Source organism: Heterodontus francisci, chromosome 34 (assembly GCF_036365525.1).
Source record: "Heterodontus francisci isolate sHetFra1 chromosome 34, sHetFra1.hap1, whole genome shotgun sequence".
Lineage (NCBI taxonomy): Eukaryota > Metazoa > Chordata > Chondrichthyes > Heterodontiformes > Heterodontidae > Heterodontus > Heterodontus francisci.
This window is the reverse complement of record NC_090404.1, coordinates 19,302,864-19,321,784: the sequence shown is the minus strand read 5'-3', so window position 1 is coordinate 19,321,784 and position 18,921 is coordinate 19,302,864. Positions and strand designations below refer to the sequence as shown.

At 47.4% G+C, this 18,921-nt stretch overlaps 2 protein-coding genes across 3 annotated transcripts in view; one reads left to right on the top strand and one right to left on the bottom strand.

Annotated features, from left to right (window-relative positions):
* LOC137348694 (zinc finger protein 271-like) overlaps window positions 1–18,921 on the bottom strand; it is a 57,284-nt gene that overhangs the window by 29,263 nt on the left and 9,100 nt on the right. Inside the window, exons 5-7 of the mRNA XM_068013952.1 lie at window positions 16,050–16,191; window positions 10,188–10,333; window positions 5,153–5,276 (exon numbers count right to left, since the gene is read on the bottom strand). Of these exons, the coding sequence (XP_067870053.1) occupies window positions 5,153–5,276; window positions 10,188–10,333; window positions 16,050–16,191 (412 nt within the window). The remainder of the gene's footprint in view (window positions 1–5,152; window positions 5,277–10,187; window positions 10,334–16,049; window positions 16,192–18,921) is intronic.
* On the top strand, window positions 5,009–18,037 carry LOC137349159 (zinc finger protein 623-like). 2 transcript variants are annotated; one of them, XM_068014578.1, is made up of 3 exons: window positions 5,009–5,094; window positions 6,542–6,659; window positions 16,882–18,037. In XM_068014578.1, exon 3 carries the CDS (start codon window positions 17,217–17,219, stop codon window positions 17,787–17,789), a length of 573 nt encoding a protein of 190 aa, XP_067870679.1. In that variant the 5' UTR covers window positions 5,009–5,094; window positions 6,542–6,659; window positions 16,882–17,216; the 3' UTR covers window positions 17,790–18,037. The 2 variants fall into 2 exon arrangements, with proteins under 2 accessions (XP_067870679.1, XP_067870680.1); XM_068014579.1 differs by lacking the exon at window positions 5,009–5,094 and adding an exon at window positions 5,543–5,688.

Here is an 18,921-nt window from a genome sequence, read left to right as displayed (position 1 = left end):
CCTAGGCTCAACTATCACCAGTAACATGTCTCTCGCTGCAGAAATCAACAAGCGCATGGGAAAGGCTTCCAGTGCTATGTCCAGACTGGCCAAGAAAGTGTGGGAAAATGGCGCATTGACACAGAACACAAAAGTCCGAATGTATCAAGCCTGTGTCCTCAGTACCTTGCTCTACGGCAGCGAGGCCTGGACAACGTATGTCAGCCAAGAGCGACGTCTCAATTCATTCCATCTTCGCTGCCTCCGGAGAATCCTTGGCATCAAGTGGCAGGACCGCATCTCCAACACAGATGTCCTCGAGGCGGCCAACATCCACAGCTTATACACACTACTGAGTCAGCTGCGCTTGAGATGGCTTGGCCATGTGAGCCGCATGGAAGATGGCAGGATCCCCAAGGACACATTGTACAGCGAGCTCGCTACTGGTATCAGACCTACCGGCCGTCCATGTCTCCGCTTTAAAGACGTCTGCAAAGGCGACATGAGGTCCTGTGACATTGATCACAAGTCGTGGGAGTCAGATGCCAGCAATCGCCAGAGCTGACGGGCCGTCATAAAGGCGGGGCTAAAGTGTGGCGAGTCGAAGAGACTTAGCAGTTGGCAGGAAAAAAGACAGAAGCGCAAAGGGGAGAGCCAACTGTGTAACAGCCCAGACAACCAATTTTTTCTGCAGCACCTGTGGAAGAGTCTGTCACTCTAGTATTGGCCTTTATAGCCACTCCAGGCGCTGCTCCACAAACCAATGACCACCTCCAGGCGCTTACCCGTTGTCTCCCGAGACAAGGAGGCCAAAGAAAAAGAAGTGTAACTTTTCAGATTTTGTGCTTAATGAAGCCTAAAATCCCACATACTTTGCTAACTATTCTCTCAATATGTCCCACTATCTTCAATGATCTATGCACATGAACCCCTGGTCCTGCTACCCCTGCACACTCGATAATTGTGCAATTAAGTCTATATTGCCTGTCCCTATCCCTTCTACCAGAATTCATCACCTCACTATGAGGGTTGAATCCCTGGAATTTAGAGGTTTAAGGGTTGATTTGATCCAAGTTTTCAAGCTATTAATTGGAACTGATAGAGTAGATAGAGAGAAACATTTTCCACTGATTGTGGAATCCCGTAATATGAGGGGACATGGTCTAAAACTTAGAGGAAGTCTTTTCATTAATGCCGCCCCTACGCCCTGTAAACCCGAGCATTAATCCGCCTGAGTCCTGTAAAACCGAGCATTAATCTGCCCGGGCCTCATAAACTCGAGTATTAATCCAACCGAGTCCTGTAAAACCGAGCATTAATCTGCCCGGGCCTCATAAACTCGAGTATTAATTCAACCGAGTCCTGTAAAACCGAGCATTAATCTGCCCGGGCCTCATAAACTCGAGTATTAATCCAACCGAGTCCTGTAAAACCGAGCATTAATCTGCCCGGGCCTCATAAACTCGAGTATTAATCCAACCGAGTCCTGTAAAACCGAGCATTAATCTGCCCGGGCCTTATAAAACCGAGCATTAATCCAACCGAGTCCTGTAAAACCGAGCATTAATCCAACCGAGTCCTGTAAAACCGAGCATTAATCTGCCCGGGCCTTATAAAACCGAGCATTAATCCAACCGAGTCCTGTAAAACCGAGCATTAATCCACCCCTGGGCCCTGTGAACCCAATCATTAATCCACCCCTGGGCCCTGTAAATCCGAGCATTGATCCACCACTGGGCCCTGTACACCCGAGTATTAATCCACCCCTGGGCCCTGTAAACCCGAGCATTAATCCACCCCTGGGCCCTGTAAACCCGAGCATTAATCCACCCCTGGGCCCTGTAAACCCGAGCATTAATCCACCCCTGGGCCCTGTAAATCCGAGCATTGATCCACCCCTGGGCCCTGTAAACCCGAGCATTGATCCACCCCTGGGCCCTGTAAACCCGAGTATTAATCCACCACTGGGCCCTGTAAACCCGAGCATTAATATACCCCTGGGTCCTGTAAACCTGAGCATTAATCCACCCCTGGGCCCTGTAAACCCGAGCATTAATCCACCCCTGGGCCCTGTAAACCCGAGCATTAATCCACCCCTGGGCTCTGTAAATCCGAGCATTGATCCACCCCTGGGCCCTGTAAACCCGAGCATTGATCCACCCCTGGGCCCTGTAAACCCGAGTATTAATCCACCACTGGGCCCTGTAAACCCGAGCATTAATATACCCCTGGGTCCTGTAAACCTGAGCATTAATCCACCCCTGGGTCCTGTAAATCCGAGCATTAATCCACCCCTGGGCCCTGTAAACCTGAGCATTAATCCACCCCTGGCCCTGTAAACCTGAGCATTAATCCACCCCTGGGCCCTGTAAACCCGAGCATTAATCCACCCCTGGGCCCTGTAAACCTGAGCATTAATCCACCCCTGGCCCCGTAAACCTGAGCATTAATCCACCCCTGGGCCCTGTAAACCCGAGCATTAATCCACCCCTGGCCCCGTAAACCTGAGCATTAATCCACCCCTGGCCCCGTAAACCTGAGCATTAATCCACCCCTGGCCCCGTAAACCTGAGCATTAATCCACCCCTGGGCCCTGTAAATCCGAGCATTAATCCACCCCTGGCCCCGTAAACCTGAGCATTAATCCACCCCTGGGCCCTGTAAATCCGAGCATTAATCCACCCCTGGCCCCGTAAACCTGAGCATTGATCCACCCCTGGGCCCTGTAAATCCGAGCATTAATCCACCCCTGGCCCCGTAAACCTGAGCATTGATCCACCCCTGGGCCCTGTAAACTCGAGCATTAATCCACCCCTGGCCCCGTAAACCTGAGCATTAATCCACCCCTGGGCCCTGTAAACCCGAGTATTAATCCACCCCTGCTGTAGATATACAAAATTACAGCCCAGAAGCAGGCCTTTCGGCCCCACTAGTCTGTGCTGGTGTTTATAATCCACATGAGCCTCCTCCCAATCTAATTACCTTGTCCCACACTGCCCCTATATCCCTCTATTCCCTTCTCCCTCATAAATATATTGAGCCTCCCCTTAAACCCATCATTGTTATCTGCTTCGACCACTCCACGTGGCAGTGAGTTCCACATTCTCACCACTCTCTGAGTAGAGAAATTCCTCCTAAGTTCTCTATTTGACCTGTTAATGTCTGTCTTATATTGCTGCCCCCTTGTTCTGACTGACTGATAATTTTAAAGACCTCTATCAGATCTCCTCCTAGTCTTCTCTTTTCCAGAGAAAGGAGCCCCAGCCTGCTCAATCTTGCTGGATAGTAACATCCTCTCTGGTGACATCTTTGTAAATCTATTCTGCACTTTCTTCAGTGCTTCAATATCCTTTTTTAATATGGAGACCAGAACTGCTCACAGTCCTTCTAAGTGAGGTTCTCTATAAATTTAACATTCCCTCCCTGCTGTTACATTGTAATCCTCTAGAAAAGAACATCAGCTCTTTCTTTGCTCTCTTATCGACTTGTGTTGCTGCTTTTAGTGATTTATGTGACTCTGTTCCCAGATCTCTTTGCTCCTCTGCTCCATTTAATTTCTTACATTCTAACCAATAACTGGCCTCCTCATTCCTCCTCCCAAAATGAACCAGCTCACATTTCACTATGTTGAATTTCATTTCCCATTTATCTGTCCAGTCTGCCAGCCTGTTTGTGTCTTCCTGGATTTCAGTGCAGTCTCCACTTTATTAGTTCTACCACCCAATTTGCTGTCATCTGCATATTGTGAAAACCTCCCTCTAATTCCTGAATCCAAATGTGGGTAAAGAACGGAACTTCCATTGTACTTCACACCATAATTGTTGACCCGGGTACTCGGGTGTCTGTATAGTTTAATTAATAATTTTGTTCATTGCCTCTCCGGCTGTGATCTCCAAGGGATGACACGAAATCATCCATTCAATGTTTGGAGCCCAGGACTCTCCCTGGGCCAGAAAGTCCCTTATCAATATCTACAGGAGCCCAGTGCACTGGCATTGGATCAGACTCTGCTCTGAGCATGTGCAGTGCGGGTGGTGGAGACAGACTGAGATGAGCAGGTGGCTCGGGAGGCGGGAAGAGATTGTGGGTACAGGGGAGCAAAAGTGACATGGGGAAAAACTTTTGTCATGCAGCTTGTGGTTAAGGTCTGGAATGTGCTGCCTGAGTGTCGAAGATATTTTAATAACTCAAACGGAGACTTCGAGATTCGCGGCTAGGATTTTATTGACATGATATCACGGAGAGCCCGTACAGTCCGCACTGTAAGCAGCACTCTCCCGAACAGTGAAGAGTGCTTACATTTATACACCAAAGTAAACGACTTTGCGCTATCAGTTCACATTCCTTGACATTAGTCATCCCAGACCCCATCAACTGTCCTTGACTCTTACATTCCTTATCATTAATCTGACAGAGATGGGTAGTATTGTTTCAAAAGAGCCCATTGTTCCAAATCACAAAGTGTTACCTGATTATACCACAAAGGAACAAATGTCCTGATAATTACGGGAATCACAGGCGTCAGCTAGTCTACATGAATCCACATCATCAGCATTTACTTTTAACTATTTCATTCCTACTTAGCAAGCATAATTCTTTTACTTATTTTCCCATGATTATTATTTTCTTCCACACTGAGAGTGCGGTGGAGGCAGGTTCAATTGAAGCATTCAAAAGGGAATTAGATTGTTATATGAAAAGGAAGAATGTGCCGGGTTATGGGGAGAAGGCGAGGGCAGGGAACTGAGTGAATTTCTCTTTCAGAGAGTCGGTGCAGACACGACGGGCCAAATGGCCTCCCTCTGCACTGTAACAATTCACAGCTGGCCGCGCATGCTCACCTCACTCCGCCCGCCGGGCTGATTGACATCAACGGCAGGCCAATAGGAAGAGTGGGGGCGGGACTGGAGGACCGTTCGGGCAGTGGATCCTCCAACGAGTCGGAACCGGTGAAGGGCGGAGTTTGCGCCCAAGGGGGCGGGGTCACCCCCGTCCTCCTATTGTTCCTGAGCTGCCGTCAATCATCCGGACTGAGCTGTCGGGTCAGAGGTCATGAGTGCGCAGGCGTATTGCGGCACAGTGTTTGGAGCAAGTGATGGCGGTGGAGAGACGCCAGTGAGTTAAGCGGCGGCTTGGCGAAGGGAGTGGTGGAGCCGGGAAGCTTCAGAAACACCCGGTGTAGGCCTCAACGCTCCCACTGAGGAGCTCCTGGTCCCGCGTTTGCACCGAGCGGGGCGGCAGCTGCGGGGCTTCTCCCGGTGACAGGCCCGGGGTTAACGGCCGCCAGATTTCCAGCTCTTTTGGAGGAATTAAAGATTAATAAAGTGTAACATCAAAGGAGAAAACTTTAAAGGAAACTGAGCTCAGTTATAAAGGGGCCTGGGGGAGGGGAGGGAGGAACCATTTGGGACACAGCACAGGGCAGGAGGTCCCCCCTCCCCCACTCCCTGGTTCCACAAAGACTCCCCTTGGACTGGGCCACACCTGGGCAGGGCTGGCTCAAGGTGCAGGAAGCTGCAAGCTGATAGGCTGAGCTGTGGACTGGGAGGAGTGGGGGGTTTGACTGACAGGCCTGGGGAGGGGGATATCAGGGCAGGTACACACACTGCTCCCCCTTTTCCTCCTGGGATGTTTTACAGGAGTCGTGTTGCTGAGTGTTTCAAAACTCTGTCTCCCTATCTCGGTAATGTCGGTGGATTGGAGGTTGCTGTGAGTGTTAGACTATGTTGCTTCTCCTCATTCTTCCTCCTCCTCCCACTCAGAGTTGTAGGCTGCAGGCTCCGGTGGCTCAATGCGCCTGAAAAATCAACTCTGTTGACAGATGCTGCCTGACCTGAGTATTTCCTGCATTTTCTCCTTTTATTTCAGATTTCCAGCATCCACAGTATTTTGCTTTTGTTTTATTACTGGTGTTGCTCACAGAACTGAGTAGAAACACAGACAGACTGAGCTAGTTTATATCGGGGTGGATGTTGATGTGGACGTTGGTCACCGACCTGTGTAGGTCTTTTTTGTTGCATCTGTAATTTAAAGAGAGGGGCATCAGTGATTTGCGGCAACAAAAACTATGAAGGTGACTCAGCTATATTGAATTAAAATGACATTTTTTGTGGTGATGAGATACTCCAGTTCCTCTGGTGCCCACTGGTCGATGAAGGCGTCAGGTGGACACTGACTGCTTCCTCTCCAGGAGCACCCGGCTGCAGACGTTGCCGCAGACAGTCTGGCTGGACGACTTCCTCAACTGCCTGCTGTCTAGACCTGTTGACCACTTTGGCCAGGCCCAGGAGCAGTCCCACGAGGAGGTTCCTCGTCTTACCTCAATCTTTCTACGTGCCATGAGTAGCAGGGTGTGTGCACTGCCGTCCTGGGCCAGGAAGCAGGAGAAGAGAATGTTGTGAATTTCTATCCTGGACTCGCAGTGATGGCTTTTGTAAACTCATTTTCCAGGGGCTTAGAAGGAGAGGATTTACAGAGGGGGAAACTCAAACCAAGGAAAATGTTTGTCTGTTCTGAATTTCTATCCTGACTGACAGATCATTTTTGTAAACTCCTTTTACAGAGTATTACAAGGGGAGGATTTTCAAACAGCAAGTTCAAGCCAAGCATCACATCAAGATCTGACAGAGTTACTCATCAGAACCTGAATGTCATCAGCCTTTGAACATGGAAGGAAAAAGGTTTGTCTGTTCTATCTGTGGGAAAAGATTTCAGGTATCAGTGTGACTGGAAAAGCACTGAGATACATAGAGCCCTGGTTAGACCACACCTGGAGCAGTATGTTCAGTTCTGGGCACCACACCTGAGGAAGGGATATATTGGCCTTGGAGTGCTTTGCAGTATTACCTGGATGATACCTGCATTCCGAGGGTTAAATAACAAGGGGAAATTACACAAATGAGTCAGACTCATTGTGGCATAGAAAGTGGCCATTCGGCCCATTGAGTCCATGCCAGCTCGCTACAGCAATACAGCACCATTCCCCTGCTCTACGCCTGTAGCTCCATAGGTTTATTTCTCTCAAGTGCCTGTCCAATTTCCTTTTAAAAATTATTGATCGTCTCCTCTTCCACAACCCTTGTTGGCAGTGAGTTCCAGGTCATTACCGGCGCGGGCTTGGAGGGCCGAATGGCCTGTTCCTGTGCTGTACTGTTCTTTGTTATTACTACTCACTGTGTAAAAACGTTCTTCCTCACACCCTCCTGTATCTCTTGCCTAAAACCTGAAATACTCTGCACATCTGTTCCTCCTACCAAAGTGGATAACCTCACATTTTTCCACATTATATTCCATCTGCCGCGTTCATGCCCACTCATTAATTCTGCCCAAATCACCTTGAAGCCCCTTTACTTCTTCCTCACAACACATATTACCACATAGTTTTGTGTCAACTGCAAACTTGGAAATATTACATTTGGTCTCCACATCCAAATCATTGATAAGAACAGCTGGGGCCCAAGCACTGATCCCTGTGGTACCTCACTAGCCATAGCCTGCCAAGGCAAGAATGACCCATTTATTCCTACTCTGTTTTCTGCCTGTTAATCAATCCTTAATCCATGCCAGTATATTACCTCCTATCCCACATGCTTTAATTTTGCGAACCAACCTCCTGTGGGAGACTTTATCAAAAGCCTTCTGAAAATCCAAGTATACCACGTCCACCGACTCCCCTTTCTCAATTCTGTTAGTAACATCCTCAAAAAACAGGGTCGTCAAACATGATTTCCCATTCATAAATCCATGTTGACTATGCCCAATCAGATCATTATTACCCAAGTGTCCATTTATCACATCCTTTAGAATACGTTCTAACGTTTTCTCTACTACTGATGTAAGGCTAACCGATCTTTAATTCCCTGTTTTCTCTCTCCCTTTTTAAATAGTGGGGTGACATTTGCAACCTTCCAATCTGAAGGAACCGTTGCAGAACTATGAAATTTTAGAAGATGATCAAAGCACCCACTATCTCCATAGCTACCTTTTTCAACACACCGGGATGTAGAATATCAGGTCCTGGGGACTTATCAACCTTCAGCCCCTTTAATTTCTCCAATACAATCTTCTTACTAATACTAATTTCCTTCAATTCATCATTGTCCCTAGCCGCTTGGATCTCTAATTCTGGGAGATTTCTTGTATCTTCCTCAGTGAAGACAGCCACAAAGTATTCATTTAGCTTCTCTGCCATTTCTCTATTCCCAATTTTAAATTCTCCTGACTCTGCCTGTAATGGACCCATATTTGCCTTAGCCAAATGTTTCCTTTTTACGTACCTGTAGAAGCTTTTACAGTCCATTTTTATGTTTGCTAGTTTACATTCATATTCTATTCTCCCTTTATCAGTTTCTTGGTCCTCCTTTACTGTATTCTAAAACCGGTCTAAAGTTGCTGTAAACTATGTAATAATTCTTTAAAGACTATCCATTGCCTATGTACTGTCATACCTTTTAATGTATTTTCCCAATCCACCTCAGCCAATTTCCTTTGTTCAAATTGAACTACCTCACTTTCAAACATAATGTAAAATTCTATCATATTATGGTCACTCATCCCTAAAGGTTCTTTTACAACAAGGTTATTAATTAGCCCTTCCTCATTACATAATACTAGATCTAAAATAGCCTATTCTCTAGTCAGTTCCTCAACATACTGCTCTAGAAAACCATCCCTAACACACTCCAGAAACTCGTCCTCCATAGCATTAGTGCTCTTTAGGTTTACCCAGTCTATGTGCAGATTGAAGTCACCTGTAATTACTGTATTACCCATGCTACATGCTTCTCTAATCTGATTAATACCATGCCCCATACTACCACTACTGTTCAGTGGTCTATAAACAACTCCCACCAATGTTCGCTGCCCCTTGCTGTTCCTTAGCTCCACCCAAACAGATTCCACATTTTGTTCTTCCGATCTGAGATCTTCCCTTACTAATGTATTGATCCTGTCCCTCATTATCGGTGCAACACCACCTCCTTTTCCTTTTTGCCTGTCTTTCCTAAATGTTGAATATGCTTGAATATTCAGTTCCCAGTCTTGGTCACCTTGTAGCCACGTTTCCGCAATGGCAATTACATCATACCCATTTACCTCTATTTGCGCCGTTAAATCATCTACCTTGTTGCGAATGCTGCGTGCATGTATTCTTGACATTATTCTGCATTCTAAACCAAGCTGATGCACGCCTTTGTTTCGCCTGCCTTCTAATGTCGCTTGCTATTTTTCTACCTCCTGTGACCAGCTGTACTTCCTTCCAATTTGAGCTACCCCACAGGTTCCCATCCCCCTGACAAGCTAGTTTAGACCCTCCCCAACAGCACTAGCAAATGTCCCTGCGAGGATGTTAGTTCCGGTCCTATTAAGGTGTAGCATGTTCATCTTGTATAGGTCGCACCTGCCTCAGAACCGGTCCCAATGCCTCGAATTATCCTCCTAGTTTTTAAAATTTGTTCATGGGATGTGGGCGTCGCTGGCTAGACCAGCATTTATTGCCCGTCCATAATTGCCCTTGAGAAGATGGTGGTGAGCTGCCTTCTTGAACCGCTGCAGTCCATGTTGGGTAAGTACACTCACAGTGCTGTTAGGAAGGGGGTTCCAGGATTTTGACTCAGCGACCTGTTCCTATGCTCGCTAGAGTGTGGCACTGGGAGTAATCCTGAGGTAACTGCTCTTGAGGTCCTGCTATTTAATTTCCTTCCTAACTCCCTAAAATCTGCTTTCAGGACCTCATCCCTCTTCCTACCGATGTCATTGGTACAATGTGGATAACGACGTCTGGCTGTTCACCCTCCCCCAAAAGGATGTCCTGCAGCTGCTCAGTGACATCCTTGACCCTGGCACCAGCGAGGCAACACACCATCCTGGGGTCACGTTTACTGTCGCAGAAATGCCTGTCTGATCCCCTAACTAAAGAATCCCCTATCACTGTTGTTCTTCCACTCTTCTTCCTCCCCTCCTGTGCAGCTGAGCCATCAGTGGCGCCACGGACTTTTCTCCGGCTGCACTCCCTTGAGGAACCATCACCCTCACCAGTATCCAACGTGGAAAACCGATTAGCAAGCAAAATAGACTCGGGACTTCTGCACTATCTGCCTGGTTCTCCTAGACCGCCTGGCGGTCACCCATTCCCCTCTCTGCCTGCATGCTCCTAGCCTGCAGTGTGACCACCTCCCTAAACGTACTGTCCACGTAGTCCTAAGCCTCACGGACGCACAACAGCGACTCCAGCTGCCGCTCGAGGTCCGAAACCCAGGGCTCAGGCTTCTGCAGATGTGTTCCTCTTGGATACGTGGTGTGTCCATGAATTCCCAAATACCCCAGGACGAACATTCCACTTGGCTGAGCTGCCATACTGTAACTTTAAAAACTATTTATTACAATTAGGAGTAGAATGACTCATCAGTTACTCACCAATCAGCTTCTTTCCCTGTACCGAAGAGAGGGGCAGCTACTTGAGGCTGAAAACGTAGAAAAAGAAAGAAAGGAGCCCCTCCCTCACTGAATTCCCTCATGCACCTACCCCCACTTTACACTCTCTGCACTCAAAGTAGCTCTCAGTGCAGACAAATTTATTTTCTCTCTCAATTTACAGTTCCCCTCCTTACCGAACTCCCTAGCTTACAGAACTCCCACACTTACCAAACTCCCTTCTTCACACTCTGTGCCCTCCTACAGCATTAATCCACTCCTGGGCCCTGTAAGCCCCAGCATTAGTCAGCCCCTGGGTCCTGTAAACCCGAGCATTAGTCCACTCCTAGGCCTTGTAAACCTGAGCATTAATCCACCCCTGGGCCCTGTAAACCCAAGCATTAATCCACCCTGGGCCCTGTAAACCTGAGCATTAATCCACCCCTGGGCCCTATAAACCTGAGCATTAATCCACCCCTGGGCCCTGTAAACCCGAGCATTAATCCACCCCTGGGCCCTGTAAACCTGAGCATTAATCCACCCCTGGGCCCTGTAAACCCGAGCATTAATCCACACCTGGGCCCTGTAAACCCGAGCATTAATCCACCCATGGGCCCTGTAAACCTGAGCATTAATCCACCCTGGGCCCTGTAAACCCGAGCATTAATCCACCCCTGGGCCCTGTAAACCCGAGCATTAATCCACCCCGGGCCCTGTAAACCCGAGCATTAATCCACCCCGGGCCCTGTAAACCCGAGCATTAGTCCATCCCTGGGCCCTGTATCCCCGAGCATTAATCTACCCCTGGGCCCTGTAAACCTGAGCATTAATCCACCCTGGGCCCTGTAAACCCGAGCATTAATCTACCCCTGGGCCATGTAAACCCGAGCATTAATCCACCCCTGGGCCCTGTATCCCCGAGCATTAATCCACTCCTGGGCCTTGTGAACCCGAGCATTAATCCACTCCTGGGCCTTGTGAACCCGAGCATTAATCCACCCCTGGGCCTTGTGAACCCGAGCATTAATCCACTCCTGGGCCTTGTAAACCTGAGCATTAAACCGCCTCTGGGCTTAAACATTAATCCACCCCTGCTGTAGATACAGAATCACAGCCCAGAAACAGGCCTTTTGGCTCCACTAGTCTGTGCTGGTGTTTATAATCCACATGAGCCTCCTCCCTCTCGAATTCCCTCATCTCGCCCTGCTCCTACATCCTTCTATTCACTTCGCCCTCATAAATATATTGAGCCTCTCCTTAAACACATCATTGCTATCTGCTTCAACCACTCCACATTGCAGCGAGTTCCACATTCTCACCACTCTCTGAGTAGAGAAATTCCTCCTAAGTTCTCTATTTGACCTGTTAATGTCTGTCTTATATTGCTGCCCCCTTGTTCTGACTCACTGATAATTTTAAAGACCTCTATCAGATCTCCTCCTAGTCTTCTCTTTTCCAGAGAAAGGAGCCCCAGCCTGCTCAATCTTGCTGGATTGTAGCATCCTCTCTGGTGACATCTTTGTAAATCTATTCTGCACTTTCTTCAGTGCTTCAATATCCTTTTTTAATCTGGAGACCAGAACTGCTCACAGTCCTTCTAAGTGAGGTTCTCTATAAATTTAACATTCCCTCCCTGCTGTTACATTGTATTCCTCTAGAAAAGAACATCAGCTCTTTCTTTGCTCTCTTATCGACTTGTGTTGCTCCTTTTAGTGATTTATGTGACTCTGTTCCCAGATCTCTTTGCTCCTCTGCTCCATTTAATTTCTTACATTCTAACCAATAACTGGCCTCCTTATTCCTCCTCCCAAAATGAACCAGCTCACATTTCACTGTGTTGAATTTCATTTCCCATTTATCTGTCCAGTCTGCCAGTCTGTTTATATCTTCCTGGATTTCAGTGCAGTCTCCACTTTATTAGTTCTACCACCCAATTTACTGTCATCTGCAAATTGTGAAAATGTTCCTCTAATTCCGGAGTCCAAATGTGGGTAAACAACAGAACTTCCTTTGTACTTCACACCATAGTTGATGGCCCGGGCACTTGGGTTTCTCGATAACTTATTTAATAATTTTGTTCATTGTCTCTCCGGCCCCAATCTTGATAGGATGACACGAAAATGATCATTCATTCAACAATTGGAGCTTTCAATGGCAGGTTAATTACCCAGGACTCTCCATTGGTTCGAATGTCCCCTCTCAATGACTGCAGGAACCCAGTGCACCGGCGTGGGATTGGACTGTGCTCTGAGCATGTGCAGTGCGGGTGGTGGAGATGTACTGAGCCAGAACAGGCAGCTCGGGAGGCGGGAGGAGATTGTGGGCGCAGGGGAGGAATTGGAGCCGTGGCTGGGCTGGGAAGTCTCACAAACACCTGGGGTCGGCCTAAGGCCCCAAATAAGAGGCCACAGGCCCCATGGTGTCAGGCCCAGGGGGGTGGGGTTGCTACCTGCCACCTTGGGCAGGATGGGCTCAGGGCGCATGCGTGACTGTCTTATTGAGGGCACAGAGAGTGGGCGGGGCTTCAGGTCTCTTCCCATCCAGGTCCTGGTGCCCGGGAGATGAAGCATCCAGGACAACAGGGTTTGAAGCAGCTTCACCCACTCACAGGCTGCATCGAGCAGTCTAGAGCAGTCCATGGGCCATTATATATTCAGTGTGAGAGGTTACAGCCCCTGTATAGTTAGCTGAAAGGATTTGCTCCTCAATTTAGAATCATGGGAATTTACAGCACAGAAGGAGGCCATTCAGCCCTTCGTGTCTATTCTGGCCAATAAATCTAATCCAACCTAATCCCACTTTCCAGCTCTTGGTCCGTAGCATTGTAGTTTAGGGCACTTCAATTGCATATTCAAGTACTTTTTCAGTGTTATGAGGGTTTCTGTCTCTACCACCCTTCGAGGCAGAGACTTCCAGATCCCCACCACCCTCTGAATGAAAACATTTCCCCACAAATCTTTTTGAGGTTTATACCTCTTACTGAAATCTATGCTCCCTGATTATAGACCTTTCAATTAAGGGAAATGGGTCCTTCCTATCCATCTATCTCGAACCCTCATAATTGTTTACACTTCAATTAGGTTGCTCCTCAGCATCCTCTGTTCCAAAGAAAGCACCCCTCACCTACCCAATCTTTCCTCATAACTAAAATTCTCCAGTCCAGGCAACAGTGGGGGCACAAGGAATCCTGGAAGAGTGATAGTGATAAGAGATTCGATAGTCAGGGGAACAGATGGGCGTTTCTGTGACAGCAGACATGAATCCAGGAAGCTGTGTTGCCTCCCTGGTGCCAGGGTCAAGGATATCACTGTGTGGCTGCAGAGCACCCTGATACTGGGGAGGGTTAACAGCCAGTCGTCCTGGTCCACATTGGTACCAATGATGTAGGTAGGAAGAGGGATGTGGTTCTGCAGAAGGAGTTTATTGAGCTGGGTAAGCTAGGTTGATAAAGCACCAGGGCTGGATAAGATGCATCCAAGGATCCTGAGGGAAGTGAGAGTGGAAATTTCAGAGGCACTGCTGTAATTTTTCAGTCTTCCTTAGATTCGGGGATGGTGCCAGAGGACTGGAGAATTGCAAACCCTTGTTCAAAAAAGGTTGTAAAGGTGAGGCCTGCAACGACAGGCCAGTCAGTTTAACTTCGGTGGTGGGGAAACTTCTGTTAAAAATAATTCGGGACCAAATTAATAGTCACATGGACAAATGTGAGTTAATTAAGGAAAGCCAGCACAGATTCATTAAATGGAAATTATGTTTAACTGGGGTTTTCTGAAGAGGTAACCGAGACTGTTGATGAGGGCAATGCTGTTGATGCTGTGACGAAAACCCCACGTACCAAATGGAAATATTAATTACATTGTGAGGAACTTTGCCTGAGACTTTTTACTGAGACTGTTGCAAGTAATTTTAAAAAAAAACAGAAAAGCGAGCAGCTAAGTTGGCCACGCACAATTTCCGCAGAGGAGACAGAGGTGATAACCCAGCCTAGCCAGAACAGTGGGATGCTCTCTGATTCACTTATCTGGGAGAACCTCATCAATGGGGGTCATCAAAAGCCATCGACACCCATTGACTTTGAAAGAGCCAACCCTTCCCCTCTCCTGCCCCCCCTACCAGATATGTTTCAACAGCTTGAGGAGAGCCTTGAATTTCAAAGACCTTTCCAGAAGCTTCTGTTTCAAACACAGAGGTGATCACATCACATGACCACTTGGACCACTCTGGAGATTTGTGAATGGTGATTCAGCAGATAGACAGTAACTGAGACCCAGCAAGAGAACAGCACCTCCCTCTCACTCACTCGCTCTCTCTCTCGAGTATAATTTCAACTAAAGACACTGAGACTCAGTATTTAAATTCCATGTCTTACGGACTTTACTTCAACCTCCCAACTCTGTTTATCCCTCTGTAATCTATTTGTGTGTGTGTGTGGCTTTTCTATGAATATGGGGCGTAGATGCTGAGCGTATTTTAGTAAATTTTAATTGGTTTTAGTATTCAGGTTAATAAACTTGCATCTTTCTTGTTTAAACTCAAGAAAACCTGTCTGATTGGTTCATTTGCAGTTATGTATTAGAGGAGCAGGAGTAAGTGCTCACTGAGGTGGGAAGTTAAATCACTGGGTTAAAAAGATAAACCCTGTTGCAGTGACACTGGAGAAGGGGGCGAAAGGGGAGCCTGAGACCCCCTTCCTCACCTGGTGGTAACAGTGTGTTGTACATGGACTTTCAAAAGGCGTTTGATACAGTGCCGCATAACAGACTTGTGAGCAAAGTTATAGCTCATGGAATAAAAGGGACAGTAGCAACATGGAAATGAAATTGGCTGAGTGACAGTAATTCTGTACAGTTGTTTTCTTGGACTGGAGGAAGATACATAGTTGTGTTCCCCAGGAGTCAGTATTAAGACCCCTGCTTTTCTTGATAAATATGAATGACCTAGACCTGGGCGTGCAGGGCACAATTTCAAAATATGTGGATGCACACAAAACTGGACAGAGTTGATGAGGAAAAATTGTTTCCGCTCGCTAAAGGATCAAGAACGAGAGGTCACAGAATTAAAATGATGGGCAAAAGAAGAAAAAGTGCCAGGAGGAAGAACTTTTTCACACTGCGAGTGGTTAAGGTCTGGAATGCACTGCCTGAGAGTGTGGCAGAAGCAAGTTCAATTGAAGCATTCAAAAGGGAATTAGACTGTTCTCCGAAAAGGAAGAATGTGCAAGGTTAGCGGGAGAAGGGGGAGGGATGGCATGAGGTGAATTTCTTATTTGGAGAGCTGGGCTGGAAATGATGGGCTGAACGGCCTCCCTCTGTAACAATTCTGTGATCTGAACATGCTCGTAAATCCCTTTGTACCCTCTCCAGTGAAATCACATCATTCCTATAGTGTGGTGACCAGAACTGCACGCAGTACTCCAGCTGTGACTGAACTAGTATTTTATACCATTTCAGCATAACCTCCCCTGCTCTTGTATTCTGTGCCTAGGCTAATAAAGGTAATTATCCCATATACCTCCTTGACCATCTTATCAACCTGCCAGCCACCTTCAGGGATCTGGACATGCACACCAAGGTCCCTCTGTTCCTCTATATTTCTCCGTATCCTACCACTTATTGTATATTCCCTTGCCTTGTTAGCTCTCCCCAAATGCATTACCTCACACTTCTCTGGATTGAATTCCTTTGCCAGTGTTCTGCCCAATGACTAGTTCACTGATATCTTCCTGTAGTCTACAGCTTTCTTCCTCATTATTAACCATACAGTCAATTTTTGTATCGTCGGCAAAGTTCTTAATCAAACCCCCTAAATTCAAAGCCAAATTGTTGATGTATACCACAAGGAGCAAGGTACTGATCCCTGCAGAAACCCACTGAAAACGGTCTCCAGTCACACAAACACCCATCAACCATTACCCTTCGCTTCCTAACTTGCCACTTTTCCTTGGATCCCATGGACTTTTACTTTTGTGACCAGTCTGCCATGTGGGACCTAATCAATAGCCTTGGTTACACTTTAGTCTCAATCTCCAAATCTTTGGTCGCTCAGTGTGGAGAGTGGGTGAGTGTGGTGTGGCTAAGTCAGAGGATCTTCTCTTGGGCCTGGTTAACACAGTAATGTGTAGGTCCAGGATGTGCGGGGACCATGTTTTGGGGGGGGGGGGGGGGGTCACTCTGGATGCCAGCATCTCTTCTGTGATCTTGTCCGTGCCCGGGTGTCCCTGGAGAGGGAGCACAGTTGATATCTTCTGCAACCAGTGGGCACCTCAGGGTACAGAGTGTCTCATAGACACTGGTAACAACATTCTGGTTTAGTTGTAAAGGTTCTCTTTGCTTTTGTTGTGACTTTGTTGCTTATTTTAGACTCTGTTAGTTAGAGTGGATCACATGGTTGGGGGAACAAGAGAGGAAAGAATGTTCCATAGAAACTAGAATTGTCTGTTCTGAATTTCTGGCCTGGACTGACTGTGATGAATTTTGTAAATTCCTTTTGCAGGTGGGAAGCTCCAACCAAACATCGCATCAAGGTTTGACAGTCACTAGATTCATCAACTTTTGAATATGGAAGGTTTGTCTGTTCTGTCTGTGGGAAAAGCTTTCAAACATTAGTGTAACTGGAAAAGCACCAAGACACACACACACCCGAGTGAGAGTGTTCCAGTGCTCTGACTGTGGAAAGAGCTCTAACCAGTTACACAGCCTGAAATAAACATCACACCATTCACAGCCGGGTGTAACCGTACGTGTGTTCTGTTTGTGGACGAGGTTTCAACTGATCATCCAAACTGGAGAGACACGAAGACACCCGCACCACGGAGAAACCATGGAAATATGGGGACTATGGGAAGGGATTCAATCGCCCATCCCAGCTGGAAATCCATCGACGCAGTCACAGAGGAGAGGCCGTTCAGCTGCTCCGAGTGTGGGAAGGGATTCACTCAGTCATCCGCCCTGCTGCGACACCAGCGTGTTCACAGTGGCGAGAGGCTATTCACCTGCTCCATGTGTGGGAAGGGATTCACTCACTCATCCGCCCTGCTGCCACACCAGCGAGTTCACAGTGGCGAGAGGCCGTTCACCTGCTCCATGTGCAGGAAGGGATTCACTCACTCATCCGCCCTGCTGCCACACCAGCGAGTTCACAGTGGCGAGAGGCCGTTCACCTGCTCCGAGTGTGGGAAGGGATTCACTCAGTCATCCGACCTGCTGCCACACCAGCGAGTTCACAGTGGCGAGAGGCCGTTCACCTGCTCCATGTGTGGGAAGGGATTCACTCGGTTATCCATCCTCGCTGAACACCAACTTGTTCACTCTGATAGGAGACCTTTTAAATGTTCTGACTGTGAGAAGAGCTTTAAAAGCAGAAATAATCTGCTGAAACACCAGCACATTCACACTGGGTAGAGGCAGTTCAGCTGCTTCGTGTGTGGGAAGGGATTTGCTCAGTTATACAACCTGCTGAGACGCCAGCGATTTCACAAGTGACTACAGGGGTTGGATTCTGCTGTTATTGCTGCTGTTAATCACATCCAGGACTGAACCATGTTCATTTTGACAGTTGGGGTTTATTTCAGTTGATGTTGTTAATCCCTGAATCTGGGCTGGAGTTTAATATTCTGGATATATTTCAAATAAATCAAATTTGCATCAAACACAGTGTTCCAATCCTTGATTTCTCTTCAATAACAGTAATACAGCACAGAAACAGGCCCTTCAGCCCATCATGTCTGTGCCGGCCATCAAGCACCTACCTATTCTAATCCCATTTCCCAGCACTTGGCCCGTAGCCTTGTATGCTATAGCATTTCAAGTGCTGATCTAAATACTTCTTAAATGTTGTGAGGGTTCTTGCCTCTACCACCACTTCAGGCAGTGTGTTCCAGATTCCAACCACCCTCTGGGTGAAAAAAATTTTCCGCAAATCCCCTTGCCCCTTACCTTAAATCTGTGCCCCCTGGTTATTGACCCCTCAGCTAAGGGAAAATGTTTCTTCCTATACAATCTATCAATGTCCCTCAGAATGTTGTATACCTCAATCATGTCCCCCCTCAGCCTTCTCTGCTCCAAGGAAAACAACCCTAGCCTTTTCAGTCTCTCCTCGTAGCTGAAACGCTCCAACCCAGGCAACATCCTGGTGAATCTCCTCTGCACCCTCTCCAGTGTAATCACATAGTGTGGTACCCAGAACTGTACACAGTACTCCAGCTGTGGCCTAACTAGCATTTTATATAGCTTCATCATAACCTCCCTGCTCTTATATTCTATGCCTCGGCTAATAAAGGCAAGTATCCCATATGCCTTCCTAACCACCTTATCTACCCATGCTGCTGCCTTCAGTGATCCATGGACAAGTACACCACGCTCCCTCTGTACTTCCTCGGATCCTACCAACCATTGTATATTCCCTTGCCTTATTAGTCCTCCCAAAATGTATCACCTCACACTTCTCAGGATTAAATTCCATTTGCCACTGCTCTGCCCATCTTACCAGCCCATCTATATCGTCCTGCAATCTAAGGCTTTCCTCCTCACTATT

What these genes read in the sequence shown, in the direction of transcription:
- LOC137349159 (XM_068014578.1), top strand. Translation starts at nt 17,217, where the DNA reads ATGGGGACTATGGGAAGGGATTCAATCGCCCATCCCAGCTGGAAATCC.